Source organism: Hetaerina americana, unplaced genomic scaffold (genome assembly GCF_022747635.1).
Source record: "Hetaerina americana unplaced genomic scaffold, ioHetAmer1.1.p SCAF_6, whole genome shotgun sequence".
NCBI lineage: Eukaryota > Metazoa > Arthropoda > Insecta > Odonata > Calopterygidae > Hetaerina > Hetaerina americana.
This window is the reverse complement of record NW_027287205.1, coordinates 21,173,351-21,191,274: the sequence shown is the minus strand read 5'-3', so window position 1 is coordinate 21,191,274 and position 17,924 is coordinate 21,173,351. Positions and strand designations below refer to the sequence as shown.

The window sequence follows — 17,924 nt, the reverse complement described above, 5'->3', positions numbered from 1 at the left end:
AATATGAATGGTACTCATCGGATATTAAGACCGCCAGGCCAATGAACTTTCGAAGTCACACCCTAGGACTTTTGGACACTAACTATTAAAATAAGATAAATATGTATTCATATCATATAAAAATGTACAAATATGTAAATTTTCACAGAGTCCTTCTTGAATACAGAACACATATCATCATGTACATGCATGTACTCTGTCTGGGCCGATGGCCGAGCGATGGTCAGGGAACGGTTCTTAAAAATTAAGGTCCGTGGTTCAATCTCTGGGGAAGGGGCTATTTTCATCTTAGAATTGCCTACCTTATCCTCTCCCACCAACATTAATGGGGATGTGTGGGATAAAAAGAAGGAATAGGGGATAGGTTGGGAGAGTCTCCGAGTCGTTCCGGGAGTGGGGAATCGCAGTTTTTTCGGAGCGTGACGGAGGATGGGACGAGTGAGCTCCTTCCTTCTCTTCCTTGAGGAAGGTGGCTTGTACCACCGAAAATTCGAAAACGTGAGATTTTCTTTTCTGTTTTTGTGTGTTGCTGTGTTTTTATTCGCTAGTGTTAACTTCACATACATCATTATATATATATATATATATATATATATATATATATATATATATATATATATATATATATATGTATATATATATACTCATATATACAGAAACATATATAAGGAAAAGGGATAGGAACACGTATAAAGGACGAACACAATAGAGGTGGGGAAGGCGGAATCGAACGGATCACAAGAGTAAAAATATCTCCTCAACCGGGACTCGAACACCGGATCTTTCCACTTGCCGGGCGGATGCTCTTAACCACTTGAGCTATCGAGGATATGTAATTTACCCTGAGATCCGTGGGTCTAATATGTCGCCAAGCGCCCCGATTCTTTAGCCAAGAGATGGCGTCAGGGGGCTGTTTCACCCACCAAAGGAGAAATAGACAATACACAAGAGGAAAGGACAGTGGTTAGAATTAATACAACATCATACAGGAAAAGAACAGTGCGTTTCGTGGCACGCATAGCCAGAAGAAAGAGATGAGCCACATTGGCCAAATACACATTCAAACACGAAATCCCGCCAAACGGCGAATAAATACTCATATATACAGAAACATATATAAGGAAAAGGGATAGGAACACGTATAAAGGACGAACACAATAGAGGTGGGGAAGGCGGAATCGAACGGATCACAAGAGTAAAAATATATCCTCAACCGGGACTCGAACACCGGGTCTTTCCACTTGCCGGGCGGATGCTCTTAGCCCGCCCGGCAAGTGGAAAGATCCGGTGTTCGAGTCCCGGTTGAGGAGATATTTTTACTCTTGTGATCCGTTCGATTCCGCCTTCCCCACCTCTATTGTGTTCGTCCTTTATACGTGTTCCTATCCCTTTTCCTTATATATGTTTCTGTATATATGAGAATTTATTCGCCGTTTGGCGGGATTTCGTGTTTGAATGTATATATATATATATATATATATATATATATATATATATATATATATATATATATATATATACACACACATATATAGACACACACATACTCACACCCAATTTTTTACTTTATTGATTTGCATTCATACACAAATTCACAAAAATACCTCGATATTTACTTTAATTTTTTTCCGGGAAATAAAATGAATCCATGAGAAGTATGTGGATATGTGGGATAAGAAGAAGGGATAGGGGATAGGTTGGGAGAGTCTCCGAGACGTTCCGGGAGTGGGGGATTGCAGTTTTTTTGGAGCGTGACGGAGGATGGGACGAGAGAGGCGTTCCCCCGCCGGGGGTAGTGGGGGTTAAGGAGTAGACAGACGGAGGAGTGGGGCTGGGAACGAGGGAGCCAGCGGTCGGGAGAGGGGGTGAATTCCCCCGGATCAATACCCTTAACCGATGCGGCTGTGCCCGTTCCCCTCACCGCCAGAGGCGCTGGCTCCGTCCCTGGCCGTCAGCTGTGGTCTTCTGCCATCACTCGTGTCACGGCCGTGGTCGAGGCAGGATTGAGGAATCGGAAGGGTCACGTCTCTCGGAGGGGCGTCTCTTAGCTTCCCCTCTCCCTCAACCGTTTAGACGCCACCCGGTAAAGTAACACAATAAAAATATAGAGCACATCCTAAAAAACTCTTCTCCTTTAGTCGTCCAACCGTGTCATATCCAGCTTGTCCTTAGCTAAATACCCTTCGTCGAGAGAGCTTTACTTCCGCGTATTCATTTCAAACCTTGCTGCCGGTTCCGCCGGAGTGTGCGTTCGGTGTTCCCCCATCGGTTCGTCGCAGGGCTGGGCGTCTTCTCCCGTCCCGTAAGCCGCCGGTCGGCGATGGACACGGCCCATGCCCCGAGGGTCACCGGGCAAGGAGGGGGCCGCCGCGGCCCCCAAGAAAACCGGTATTCGTAGGAGGCCCAAGCGGTGAGTTAGCTTTCAATGGATAGCTCTTCATTTATCTAAATATTACTCTCTCTAGTCGCCTATTCAAGCTATCTGTATGTTTTTCTTTTTCTATATTATTAATTTCTGCTTCTCGTTCCTATCCTTACTATTCTATATTTAGCATATCACTTAAAATGTCAAAATGTTGTTTTGATTTGAGAAATTTCAACTATCCTGTTCTATATTAAATATGGTATTGATAAAACTCACGCTATTTTCGTTACTGTTTTTTTAATATGATTTTTAATTGTGTACCTTTCCAAAAAGCCAGCCATGCGAATGCGATCTTGTTTACTTCCCTTCTGATTTCCCAAGTTTCTGCATCAATCCGTGCGATTGTACATGTGTATTTAGGGTTAGTATCAAATGTGAATAGCGTCGAAAGTTTTCATTGCAATCGGGAGCCATTCCCGCGTTGCATCTATAGTGCTCATTCACATGCCCTCCTCCCTTTCCGAGTGAGTAAGGAGAGTCCAAAAAATTCCCAGGCGGTCCGAAAGGGATTCCTGCCCCTCCGCGGGGAGGAGGGTTAGGGTTTTCGGGCCTGGAGGATGTTGGCTGTAAGGGAGTCGGGAAGGAGGAAGCGGGGTGAGAGAGGTGGGGAAACAAAACCGCCAGGCAGTTTTCTCGTCCCCTTCGCACGTCCCATTGCCGACTCGGTCGTGTTCTCCTCGAAGCGACGATAGTGTGGGCCAATTTTTGACTCCACAGTTTTGCCTTCGCGAGGGCGGGGGGCGAAAGCCGGTCCTTCTATGGCTATCGAACGCCCCCGGCCAACCCCCTCCCCGACATATCTCCCCTCACCTCTTACCTCCCACGCTCCCGACCCACCTCGCACACCGTTTGTTTTCTCCCCTTTATTACTCTCCCACCCCTCAAAACTCCTGTTTCTTTCCCTCGATTTCATTTTATTTATTTATTTATTTTTTAATCTTCCGGCGTCTCGGCCACTTCGTGTGGCCTTAACGACGTTGTGTATTTCCCGAGTGGACAGTTCAAACCGGTGTGTTCATAACTGTAAACTGTGTAGCGCTGCCGACAGCGAGTGTTTTCAGCATATAAAGATTACCTCACTCGTTCCGAGCCTCATTTCTCATTCTTATAAATTCGTGATATAAAATTTTGTAATTTACATTCTGTCCTATGTAAATGACGCAGGAACAGAAATTGATTCTAGTTCTTTGTAACTTTCATGAAATTGGGTGAACCATAGTATTTTTAATAGACCTGTAGCCTTTACATATTGTTCCTTAAGCTACAGTACTCGCCGTCTAGCCCAAGGGGTCAACGACGATTCAAGCACCAGATTGGATGTACATAGTGGTCGTGTTGGCATGCTAGGGATTTCTGATTAATAATTTATTGGTTCTGTATCATCTCAGTTATCCGAGTACCCTATTAGTCCTAGTGTTCTTTTAATTAAAGTCCTCTTTGTTTTCACGGAAACATTCGATAAAATATCTTTAACCACCGGGTGACCTAACAACTAGTCGATTGCCGAATAGTTCACTGAACTTCTACCCTACTTTTTTCGGTGAAAAATTTTTGCTTTGGTTGACTGAATAGAATTGTTCTGTTTTATTTCGTTTGATAGCCATACGCAAACTTTGTGAATAAAACAGACTAGTTTAGCCGCATAGTAAATGAAATATATTAATTAGATGTGAGAGACATTAAGATAAAATGTCATTCCCATCTTTTGAGCCGTGTTAGAGTTCATGAAAACATTCTACCCTCGTGAACACGCGTCTCTAAATGATACCCTTACTTACGTGAACAGAGTTTGATATTGCCGGCCGGGCGGATACTTCCCGGGCTGCGTGCTGGTGAAGAAAGAATCCCGGCCTTGAACTCTTTTGTGTGTTTGTTTTTACTTGGGATACAGTCGCAGGACTATTCCGAGAGGTTGGGAAGGGAACGTACTTTCTTCTGTCGTTCGTCACAATCACATAGCGCGCGTGACGTTTATACGACCGCGCCTGCTGCAAAGAGTTACGAGGCGAGCATGCTCGCGTGTGCTTGCCACTGCACGTGACGACGCGATGAAGCGGTCTTTGTTTTGGAATATGAAATCGGGTCATTGTGTACTGTTGATTCTTCCAACAACGGTAGAGAGAGTTGGAGACATGTCCTTAGAATCGTAAAGTCTGGAGGAGCCATTGCGAGTTATTACCCAAACATTGTCGAATCGAATTGCGAACATTCAAATGATCAAGCTCCCTCTCCTCTCACAAAGAGGGATCTTTGTTATAACTGTAATACATTTTTGTCTAAATGAAATTTAAGTTCAGCTGCATCATGCTGCAAGGTAAAACTTTATAACTGAGGGGGGTGGAACGATTCCAATATTTGGGCAGACTTTTGAAAAGAAAATGAGTATTGTAATTAATATATTTGGGGAGTGATGTTGGTGTTTAAGGTGGAAATGGATCGGCAAAAAGTTTTCAAATTGAACGGATGACTGAGAGGAAAAGACTTGAAGAGAAGTTAAAGGAAGAAATTGATAGGCAATAAAATGTTGCATGGTTTTGAAACCTGCACCTTAAAGGAAACGGTCGAGAATTGATTTGAATAGTGTAGTATGGTGAAAATATTCCTAATTCAGAAGCCTACGTGCGTAAAAACTCTTCATAATTGTCAAGGTTGCTCATCATGTCTTGGATCTACAAGTCGAGGATTGATTTGTAGCAGTTCTCTTGTCATTTCTTCATTATCTCATATTCATTCTCGAAATTACCATTCACTCCCTTTCAAGTTCATTCTTTACCTTCTTCTATTATTTCTCTTTTCTATCTCTCCTTCTGCGTTGGTCTTCAATAGAATATCTGGCTTCAGGATATGTCCAATAAATTAATTTTCCTCTTCTTCTTGTGGGTATCCTCCATAGGTTTTTCTCTCTACCCTTTCTTCAAAGTCCCCTATTTGTTACTTTGTCTAACTATTTCATTTTCATCGTTTAATTTTTTCTCTCCTTCCCTTATCGTCCACGTCTAACATTCCTGGAAAAGGAGACTCTATTTATAAGTTTGAACGATCGTTTCCTTATATCTGTGCTGGTACTTGCTGTTGTCAGTAGTTGCTGTTTCTGTTAGAAAACCTTCTTCGACATTCCAATCCACCATACTATATCCCTCTTGCTTCTTAAATTGCTGTGGATCCTGCCTAAATAGTAAAACACTTCCACTTTTGTCAGCCTGCCTTCCAATAGTCTTATTTGAAGATTTTCTTCCCCACTTTGACTAAAGTATTTATTTAGTTTTAGTCTTGTTTATCCTAATATTGAACTTATATTGTACTCCTTCTTCATGTTGGAGAATGTATTATTGTCAGGAGTTCTTACTTTTCTGCAAGTATAGCTATATTTTCCAAATATTCGAGCCCTTTCCTAACAGAGTGTATACTTTTAAGAATAGATGTAAGGCATATATGTAATAATTTGATTAATGTGTGGTGTATGGTATTATATGTAATAGCTTAATTTTTTTTTTTAAATTTATCTTTTTTTTTTCTTGCTGATAAATGGTTGTAAATGGGATGGGGATTCACTTGTTTTGTTAAAGAGATTTGTGTTTTGAAGTCTAGTTTTATGTATTATCTTTTGCAATTATTTGGGACTTGTGTGCCACCTGACAATGTCTATCAGCACATGTGTATTTTTAATAATAATAATAAAAATAATTTAGCATACTTACTCTTCCTCATTGAATTTGTACGCCACCTCTTATTGATCGCATTTAATTTTCTTCTTAATATGCAATGTAAATGTAAGGGCGGTTTTGATCAACCCTGCCACACATCATTTTAACTTCCGCCCTGCTGTTCTCTATGTAAATCGTGCATCAATCTCTTATGGATGCCGTTCATTCTAATTTCCGTTAGGGGACGTAGCATCATATTCTAGTCCATGTTGTTAAGGTTTTCTCCAGTCATATGAAAGTGATATAGATGGGTTTATATTTCTGAATCCTTTTATACATAATAAATCTGAGAGAAAGAACAGCTTCTCTTGTTCCTCTACTCCTTTTTAATATTAATTGGCCCTCAAATACTTTCTTCTCTATTCTAGGTGAGATTACTCCTGCCAAAATCTTTAACGCATGTGCCATTACACTGATTACTTTGAAATTTTAACAGTTTTCGTTCTAGACTTAAATTCAAATCATAGTAAGAATATTTGTCGACACCAGGGCATTAAAAAAAGTACTCAATGCTCGCCCTGATTATACGGGATTTAATTGTTCTGTTGTACATAGTCTAATATTAATGTGACTGTTGTATTTGTAGAATCTTACAGGCAAAAGGAATGGTAAAAGAATAGTAGGAATACAGTGGGAATAAAATTAGCTGAAGAACCAATCAAATCAAAATATTGATATATTAAGGTAGAATGTCTAAAAGGTGTTACTTTTCTATCGCAGCGTCCTAACCAATTAGCAACTCGAGATCGCCATAATAGAGCCAGTGAGATGGGAATGAGATAAAACTATATCATAATCTTACCATAAAATCAGTCATAAGGTGATGAAATTTTCCAGAAATTGGGAGACTAAGGTAAACATTAAAGTTGGGAAGCATAAACTAGGGTAAGTAGAATGGTTCACCTATCCAGGAAGTGTTTTCTACGAAAAGGGGTAGAAGTAGTAAGGGTATTAAGGGAGGAACTGTGCTCCGTTCTACCTAAGGTCCTTGATAAGAATGAGGTTCATGAAAAGGTCCTTCTGTTAATGTTGGGAAAAGATTGGTAAAGCTTTGATACGAAGGGTAATTTTTTTCAGCTCCGAAACTTTGTCACTGAGGCTAGCGGATAAGCGTTGCGATTGGTGTCTCTTGAATTATGGGTATGGAGGAGAATGTAACCTTCCCTTTACTGTACAACTTTCACGTAATAATAATCTTACATCTTGAAATTCGGGGTTTCCGTAATGGGCTAGGAGGCTGAGTTTTTGAAAGTTGGCGTTGGAGGGATGTGAAAAGTAAGGTTATATGGGTCATTACAGATGCGTTAAAGGATTAGTGCTCGACAGCGGTTCGAAGGATGACGGGCCAAGATAAATTCGGCTTCGTTAAGGGTTCTGGGTTTAAGGATAGACGGATGGCACATAAAATCCCACGTCCTTACCGGAGAATTTTGTACCTTACTAAATTTTTTCTCTGCGTGGCTTGCAGGAACCTAGAAAATAGATTATAGGTAGAAAAATTGGCCAACTCCTGGAATCAAACCTTTCCACGAAACTTCATGCAGCTTCCGATTGCTATCTCAGATAAATCAAACCTTTTCTCACGCATTGGTAAATGAACAATAATTCATTGTAACCACTGTAAATGAATTCAATTATCTATCAAATATTAACACATTTTGCTAGTGTTAATTATATTTTAGCTTGCTATTAACAAAATTTAGAGGAATACGAAAAATCTAACATATTTTCTCTCTGTGAAGCTTTTTAATTTTTCAAATCCTTCACGTATTTAAGCTTTTCCCTTACAGAATTTCCTTCAGCGTACACCCAACTAGAAATATCATCTTAGGGTAACTTGGATGTCGCTTTCTTATGCCACCTATCAATATTTGCCCAACTTTAAAATCCTTTTCAATCATTCTAGGCAAAAACTTGGATTTTCCCATCCTTCTCTAAATCAATTTTCAAAGCTCGTATCACCCGAACACCAGTCTTCCAAAATAATCCTTACTAAGCATTTGTATTATTGTGCGCTATAAAACTCCCCATAGCTCGCGGATGAACTCAAGAGTGGGGTTAAAGAAGTATTTATTGCATCGTAGAATCGAATGTATGATATTATAATTTTAAAATTATGCTCTCAATAATGCATCATATAAATAGCTTCATTTCGCTGTCGTCTTAATGTAACATGCACAGGGTTCGGCGCTTAGATCCGGACAAATTTCAATTTGAATCTTCCGCCTTAGTGTAGTTCCACTGGAGGTCGCGATTGGCGTTTTTGAAAGCTATAGGCATCTAGTAAACAGCCATAACCTCAAACTGGCCGAGATGTTACGTACAAGTGCGGAGTACAATCGAAGAGCCGCTATTATCGAAAGTGTTCGCAATGGACGTTCGCCCACTGAAATAGTTTGATTCTTCGGGTACCACAGATCAACTGTTTACGATATTGTGGCAAGTATAATGCTTCGGAGAAGTCTGGGGAAGGTTTCGCTAACCCGGCGAGGAAATCTCATTCGAGGAAACGCGTGCCTGTATATGTTTGTGCATATGTATACGTTAACATGGCGGGTCGCGGTAGTCCAAGGGTCGCCAAAGAAGAGTGTTGACTACTGACCGGAGGGCTCGAGTTCCATTTCCAAGCAAGCTCTCTGCTCACCCGCAGCTCCACACAAGCTGTGCCATTTTTCGGGCGCCAGATTTTTCTGGGAAATAATAACTAGTAGAGGGAGAGAAACTGGCCCCCTCACCCTGATGTGTGAATTTCACACGCCGTCGGGCTTAGTACTGGGTGATCTCTGCCATCACGTACCAAACTTTGTAGGAGCGGCGAGTGGTTTAAGACCGGTGTGATGACCAACCCACCCTAATCACCAGATCTACCGTTGGGATGTACATATGCATTTGGGAGGATATATATATATATATTTATATATAGTATATATATATACATATATAAACACAGATGTAGATTTTTAGACTATAGAGACACAAAGAAAGGACACTCACAATATGTTATTTGACGTTTCGACGACTCGGCTGTCGTCTTCAGAATTTGTGCGTCGCCGAAGAGCGAAGATATATATATATATATATATATATATATATATATATATATATGTGTGTGTGTGTGTGTGTGTGTGTGTGTATATATGTGTGTGTGTGTGTGTATATATGTGTGTGTGTGAATGTGTATTCAGAGAAACCATTTAGGATACAAATATTGAAAAACTAGACACATTATCATGACGACTTCTTTATCTCCTGTCTCAGTCATCATATGTAGTTCTTCCCTTCTCTATGTTATTTCTTTTTCTATCTCAAATTTCCTAACAGAATATGATTGCTCTCGTTTATCTTCACTTCCATATGTGCTTACCGAATAAGAATCTATAATTTCACTCTAATTTTTCAATTCCTATCTTGGCGTTTGAATTTGCTTTCTTGATCATGGAAAACTTAAAATATCTTTACTTTCTATGCAAAATAATCTACAAAGCTATTAAAATTTGGAACAACTAAGTCATAATTTGGTGACATTCGGCTTTATGTAATGTTTTGATCATCTTTTTCAACTAACTGGGCATGCGTGTGTTTAGTAGAATTCACGTCTGAAATAAAGGGTTATTCAGCGCTGAAATGGATTTTAAGCGCTCAATGGAGAATTTCTTATGCAATTTATGAAATTAAAGCTTTCGATTTAATATGTTTTGGGGAGTACAGAGTCAAGAGTGTGAAATATGTGATAGGTTTACAACGGAACAAAGCTGCGGAAACAGCTGAATCAAACATGATTACAGAGACTGACGGATTTCGACGTCCCATTCAATTTCAAAAGTAGCTTTCTTTTATATTATGGTCCAGTCAAATTACCATTTTGAATCAAATACCTTTTGGTCGGAATCGATAGAACAAACATTTTTTATCTAAACACTTCGTCAAAATTCAGTTTAGGATGATACTGTTCTCGTTTTTTTTGAAATAATTTTAGTAACTACAAATTCACTGGGAAGTACTAAAAATGGTTTTGGGACTATTTTTAGTATTCTACAGTGGCTTTGTTGGTGTTCAATGCCGTGGCCAACATCAGGAGACATAAAATTCAGGACAACGTGAAGCCTTGGTCGTGCTGGGGATTTTTTTTCTCAATTTCGTTCGACTTATTCCTAGAAACGGAATTCTATCTCGTTTCGGTGTAGTTCTCCGAGACTTTGCCCAAATGGACGAATTTTCTTTTGAAAAATCATACGTCGATGAATACTCGTAACAAATAGGGAAGGAATTATATGTCTATTCGGTATGAAAGGCAAGAACACAAAATAAGTGTGATTGGTAGGCTTTTGGCAAAAAATTTTAATTTGGTAAGGGAAACGTTGTTTGTCTTCCGACGAAATTCACTGTCCGTCAGATGAAAAGACGAAAATTTCCGTATTTTCCTTTTTTTGGAGCTTTATTGCATTCCTTGTTTTCTTTTATTTGTAGTTTTAAAGAGATTAATGCACAAAACTTAATAAGTTTTCCTGTTAACTCCCGGAAAATTAAGCTGAAATAATGAAATTTTGCAGCAGTGAACTGCTTATGAACTTCATTGCTGCCAGTTATATGATAAACTATGATAATAATGAGCTAAAGATATGCCAATATTAATGCAATAATTTTGTCACTCATTCTTTGCCAATTTCTTTTATTCATCGCTAATCTATTCAGTGAAGCGTTAATTAATGTCCTAAATTATGTTCCTCAGAAATAAGAAAAGTACACCGTTGTACTATCATGGAAGGAAGGAAGTACCTAATGATTTAATTTAACACAACCGGTTGTGCCTTGAACTTAATCAGTGTACAAGTAGACCCTGCGCTTGGCAAACAAAGAAGTGGACCCCATGGCAAACAAAATCTAAAATTGAACTTATTGAAGGCCTGGATTACTACTTTCCTTCCACGACATCTTAAGTTGTAGAATCGGAGGAAATAAAGTAAAGAAAAACTTTTTCAAATACTATCTTCGAATTTTAAGAGCCAATAAGAAAATTAACCCTTCTAGAAATGGGATAATTTAAAACTCTAGTTAAAATTCAATTTATTACTTGAATACCAATGCTATAGCTACATTTAAAAGAAAGAAGAAGTCCATTGGCACCGTTTTGCAAGTAATAAATGTATTAAATATAATTATTCTAGTGCCCTAACAAAGTCTGTGATTATTTTCAATGGCTTTGACATTCTGTAAATTTAGTCTTTAAATTAAACCGCTGCTTTGTGCCTTAGAATCGTAGAGTTGATTAATTCCAAAACAAATTTCGTCCAGCGTGTCTTATTTGCCCATTAAAAGAGGAGAAAGCAACCACTCATTTCGTCAAACCATGTAAATTCTCATCAAATGGAATGAACGCTCCATTCTCGCTTGTGCGAGCGAGCTGGTCGATTGGATTTTAGGGGCGTCGGCAGTTTGAATTCAGGAAACGAGGATTTTTTTGAGGCCCTGCGTTAAAATTTAATTTGCCAAGTGACCGTGAGGATGATGGGAAGGCACGCGCCATGAATGCGGTAACCGGGTATCTTCGTTGGTCGCAAGGCAAGGAGTCAGTGTCGACCAACAATACCGTTCTCTGACTTGCGACAATCGGGTCTTTTTCTAAGACCGCGCCAGCAGGTGGAGGGAACGCTTTGGAAATGCCGTTCCTGGTTTCTAAAGGGTAGCTTCCCTTGGTGTTTTAGGCAGCACGAGAATTACACGCATAGTGGCAAATTTTCATGTGTTCAGGTCAGAGTAGTCTCTGGACATTGTGATTTCTGGTAGAAGAGAGGGAAAACGACTCCACTAGATCATCGCACTGCAATTAAGAAGTGGATCCTTTCTTCCCAGTCATGTTGATTTTTTATCATTCGGCGGTGCACCTTTCATCACCATCATATAATTTAGCGTGAAACTCAGCAATTTACGTAAATCCTCTATGTGCCTAAGATAAATTAGTTTTCAATGAAAAGCATATTAAATTGAAGGATTACTTTTTCCCGGTAGAGTTACAGTATATTATTGAAACTAGAAGGGAATTTAGCCCATGACATTAGGAATGTATGAGTATATATTTATTTTTCGTATTAAATGTGAATTCAATGATCTTATTCATGAGACATTTAATTGAAACTCTCCGTTTTGGTGCTTTAAGAGAATTCCTCAGCTTTTCCTTTCCCCTTGTACATCCATTTCGACAGTCTAATTCAATATTCACACCAATTTTTCTCTTTTTTTTCAAAAAGCAAGGAAATAGATAATTCCTAACCCTCCCCCTTCTCTTATAAGTCGCCTTACCATTGTGCAATGATACCCTTTCCCTAAAAACTAATATTGCACATAGGGATCATATTGATTTGACATGAGTCGTAACATACTCGAATTTTAAACTAAATTAAAATAAACTTAAATAAATATCCTCTTGATACAAACTTTTTTAATTAGAGGTAAGTAGACTCTGGAAAGTAATTTAAGAACTCTTGGACATTGCCCTTCAATGGAGTCTTCTCAGCACTGTCTCAGCTAAAATTTTTATTTTTCCTGCATTATCTTCATCACAGGAAAACAAAGAACAATTATTTTTTATGATTAAATATCTTTGTCTTGCGGTAAATCTGCGCGGTAAAAAATATTTGCCAGTTGTAAGATTTATTGCGTAAAACCAGTGTAAATGTTTTGAGACGGTGGATTCCTATTCGTAAATGAATTTAAGCACATGGGTTTCAGTCGTAATTTTGTTTTTTATGATATCTCTCCTTTTTTAAGGCAACCTATAAAGTAAAAAAATGAGGAGGAAATTTTTTTGAAATAAATACTTAATAACAGTATACGTAGCAGGAATTCTTAGACAAAACAAAAACACGAAACAAACTAATATGTAAATGTTCGGGTTCCTAACACTTCTTTAAGGCGCTTTACTAGTTAATTTCTGCGCGCGCTCGTTCATTGTTGTATTTCTCATTATTTTAAAAGTTGAATATTATTAATAATTATACTATGCTTACCATATTGTCAATATTATTTGTATTTAGCACTCTACCTATTAAGGAAGGTTTTGGATAGGCACAAACTGTACACTTCTATATTTAATAGACTCGCCAGATAAAACGAAAACTACGACAGTAAGATAAACCATTAAATTCTGCATACTTCTTTCCTCCCTTCATTCCGTCCAACATTCCTATCCTTTCTCTACCCCTTCCTCGTTTACTTAACGCCATCCGCTTTATCACAGTCTTCGGCATTCCATCACCAATCTAAATACTCTGCATTCATCTTTCCTGCCCCCTTTGAATTTTTCCCAACAATCCTCTCTTCTCCTTAACCATGCTTAGCATTTCGTCATCTGTTTTCCCTTCCGTCAAGTTTACCTTTTCGACCCTTCTCCACAACCACGTCTCAAAAGCCTCCAATCTATCGCTATCATCTTGCTTCAACGACCACGTTTCTGCGCCGTACAAAACCACGCTCCATGCCAAAGAGTTCAAGTATTTTCTTAATATCCTTACTCAATGTCCGTATCATCGATTCCCTCCTTTTTAAATCTTCTTTGCCAAACGCAGCTGTTCTTATTATGCCCAGACTACTGTGACCAACTTGATCATATGCACTTTCCAGATGCGTAAACTATCTGTTCCACCTGCTCCAGGATAAAAACTCCTATTTTAGGTTTTAAGTTAGCTTTACTCTGTCTCAAAAACCTCATAACTTTTGTTTTGATTACAATTACTCTTATCCCATACCTATTGCACAGATCCTCTAAGGCGTTCATCAATACTTGTTACCCCTTGTGTAACTGGCTGACCAAAAATGGATCATTTTCAAATCTAACTGAATGTATGATTTCCCCAACTTTCATTCCTACTCCACTTTCTACCATCCCTTTTATTCTCATTTCCTTGCCATTATAAAATTCCAATGGAAGTGAATATTTAAAACTAGAAGATAAAGCGAATATCCGATCACAAAAAACTCAAGAGAGACCTTTTTCTTCACTCTTTTCAGTAATTGGCTTTTTGTGTGCAAAATTTCCACTATCTTGATCTGTTGGCCTTTCTAGTTCGTTTCAGTGCGATAGAGAACATCGTAAAAATTCTTATTTGCGTGCATAACGGCTTCTATCCTGATATTGACGCAAAAAATATATCTATGTTTCGAGAGACGAGTTGGTGGAACTGTATTTTACTTTTCCCCTACTTTACATTGTTCTCCTAAGCCCTGTTGGTTAAAATTATATTGGCATTGTTGACTTACTTCGAATTTTGAAATAATTTAATGATTTTCAAAAAGTTACCGTGTGATGATTTTTTCAAGAGTTACCGAAGAAACTTAATTAGTGTCTCTTGTGATAACAACTAATTGATCTGCACGGACGAAATTTTTCTTGTATTTCGAGTGTTTTACATTTCTAAAACTAAAATGTATGAATAATTTATTTATACATACATGAACTATACATGAATATATGCATGAATCAGTAATCTCTCGCCAAGCACTTCTTCTCTAGATTAAACACAAGGCGTTAATTATAATCCAAGGATAGTGTATTTGAAAGTATCTCAACTTTTTTCTGAAGACGAACAGGATCTTTTCTTCGTATTCAATATTTAAAGGACAATAGAAGCTTGAGACAATTTCACTTGAATCCATATGACAGAATGAAAGAAGCCGCTTTACGGAACCTTGATTTAAGCTTCATGGCGGGAAAACTACAAAGGAATCCAATAATGTTTCGGCATAAAAATCTATTCGAAGGTTTTCGGACTTCGAATGCTGAACCAGCGGTCCTTGGGCTCTTCATTACTTCCACCTCCTTTCCTCTATTCTCCCCTCTCTCTCTCCATCCAGCCCTTTATCTCTTAATTGCGCCGCGGTGGGTCTGAAAGAATAAATTCATTCCTTGAACAGTGATATATGAAAAAGTCCATTGGAGACCAAAGGCAATGGCAACAGTTTTAAGTAGTAATATTTTTCAAGTTTCAGGAGGGTCTAGGGAAGGTTCTCACCTTCAGTACCTAAACACATGCAATAATATCTTAATATCAGATTTAAGGTCATAAAATTTAAGATATTATATGGGCACTACAAGCGTCTCGAAGTCAATGTATGGTTAATTAATGGTTAAAAGTAAGACATCCTGTCTACAGGTCAAGTAAATGTAATATGTTTATCCGTAGGTTTTATTCAAAGGCAGCTTATTCTCACAAGTTGTACCTAATGAAGTATTTCTTTCAATTTATAATCAGGTTTGTTCTGTCAGTCAGAGCAAATACTGAGGATTCTTAGCGTACTCGTGAGAGTATTGGAGTTATCGTTAGTAACTTGGAATTAACATCACTACTTGTCGAATTTAAACTATATTTAGAAAGTAGTCATTGCTAAGCCAACCGCTATGCTAAATGGTCAAAGTATCATCAGAGGAAGACTTGCATTGAGCTGAATATTGGGCATAATGGGGGAGGAGAGAGATTCATCATAAACGTATTTTAAATTGTTGAATAGAAAGTTAATTAAATGACATGCACATGAGACTAGTTTTTCAAGAGATTTTACTTTAATTAAAAGTTTGCCGCGGGGTACAATAAAATTAGTAATATATATATATATATATATATATATATATATATATATATATATACATATGAGTATATTTGTGCATTTTGTAACTAGATTGCAATATCCTATTCTCTCTGTAAAAGTTTAGAAGACAAGAAGCAAGTGTTCATTAAAATGGCATTTAAGGATGTCGGGTGTTTTTTCATGAACCCTGTAGGATTCGCCAAACCAAATTATTGTGATATCTAGCCATTGTCGTTTCAATAGCTTTAGCAAGAGATTTAGAGCATATTTCTGCAGCATAACATTTTCCTGCCTATATCTGGAAATCGTTTCCTTAAATGTCATCCCTTAGGCGAGAATGAATTATGACAAATTGACTATGGGCGTCTGTCGAAAGTAGCTTTCTAAGTATTTATATTTCGATAAATAGAAAATACGCATGATCTTTACCAATCGCCTCTTTCTTCCTCAAATGTCTCAATATAAGGGAAATCCGTTATTTTTTCATGATTTAGCATGTTCTGTGAAGTTTTAATTCGCGATCCTGTTAATTTGAATTGCACTCAATCGAGGCTCAAACCATTGGTTACAATAAATTTGGGTATGGTTTCATGTTTATAGGTTGGGTTGAATCGCACACACATGCAAGTACAATGCATGATTTCTCTTTGCCGATTGTGAGATCATCCAAAGAATGAATTGAAAATTAGCAAATATTTACGTCGATCGTTTCAAAAGGATAGCCTGCGGTTTAGCCGTCGGAATGAAGGAGTCTCAATCAGAACTTCAAATAAAAACACTGATTCTTTAGTTAGTGTTGTGAGTGAAGTTTATATTGTGCTACTTTGTCGATTATCCCACAAATGGATGAATAAAAGCTTCTTTGAGGGCTCCGCAGCGCCATGAGTCTTTGTTCAAACGTAAGCCGGGCCCTTATTCCGTTGTAGGTCCGTTTCGTGTTCACCGCCTTTCATGTGGCGCTTTATAACTTCAAAAACCTCTTTATACGAGGCTGGAGTTCCTCCAAGGGAGTTTGAGGACTGCTGGTGAGGTGCTTACATGTATATTCAGATCTTACCTTGCAAGCCACCACTAGGTTGGGAGGCTGGGGACGTTTAGCCACTACCCATTTATATAATGGGTTTTCCTTGGGCCTTACATTATTTTTCTCTTTTTGCGGTGGCTAATAGTGCGAGGGGAAAAGGATAACTCATTTTAGTCTGCTAGGGAATTAAGCTTTCCTCAACTTATCTTTGTGATCGGTGTCAGCATCAAATTCGAATTATTTTTGTTAAACTATTAGTTTAGGTCGTGCATAAAATGTTTGAGATTCCTGTGGTGCTACAATTCAAATTTTATTTCTCTGATTGAATTGAAAAGCATTGAAAAATACAGTGCTGTAGTAATTATTATGGTAGACATTGAGCAGAACCCACACGTGATGACTTTGTTGCAGTAAAAACTATGGTTGGTCAACTACGCATTGATAAGTTCTTGTGGTCGTGTTTGAGAGCTATTGTATGTGTAAATGTGATCGTAAGTGAAGATCTGGAAAAATCTGTTATACATGAGTGTTTCAATGCCTTCCTTGCTACTTAAAAATTTATAAGTTCAGGTATATGTACCTGTATATGTAATCGCGACTATTTATGAGTTTCGGTTCTATTGTATTAGTCTCCCCTGTAAAATAGCCTAGGAACTTGGTTGAATGAATGCTACAGCCTTTAAATTTCGAAAGGTAAAATATTGTATGTGGGTTTAAGTTATGAGAATATGCTTTTCTTTGTGAATAAATGAAGGAAAACAAGCAAAATTTGATTTATTTTTTAATTGTTAGTATTTTTTGCATTGTTTTCCAAAAAAGGGATGCTAGACTTTTCTTTAACTGAGAACTATATCAAAACAATCTATGTAGGTTAACACGACCAGCAAACATCATTCAATTATATTTTTCCCATTTCTAGTCTGTTTACATAAATAGGAAATGATAATGATGTATCTATTATTCATAAGTTAATAGAAAGATTAGATCTGAAAAAATAGCCCTTTCGATTATTTTAGAAAATTCCGAATCAATGAGAGTTTCACGCCTTATCTGCTAGTTTTTAACAGGATCATTACTAAAGAAATAAATTTAATTGTATGAATAAAAATAGCTAAAAAATTATATATATTCTTTAAATGAAAGAGTGTTTAAAGTGGATTATAAAGAATTAATGGTTTCGAAAGATGAGGAT

At 37.9% G+C, this 17,924-nt stretch overlaps 1 protein-coding gene across 2 annotated transcripts in view; it reads left to right on the top strand.

Moving 5' to 3' along the window:
* Positions 1-1,960: 1,960 nt before the first annotated feature.
* The window catches only part of LOC139695305 (GRAM domain-containing protein 2B-like), a 568,636-nt gene continuing 552,672 nt past the window's right edge, over positions 1,961-17,924 (top strand). The window contains exon 1 of one of the 2 annotated variants that reach the window (XM_071594009.1): positions 1,961-2,410. In XM_071594009.1, the coding sequence (XP_071450110.1) occupies positions 2,334-2,410 (77 nt within the window). In that variant the 5' untranslated portion in view covers positions 1,961-2,333. The remainder of the gene's footprint in view (positions 2,411-17,924) is intronic. The other variant, XM_071594010.1, reaches the window with a different exon arrangement.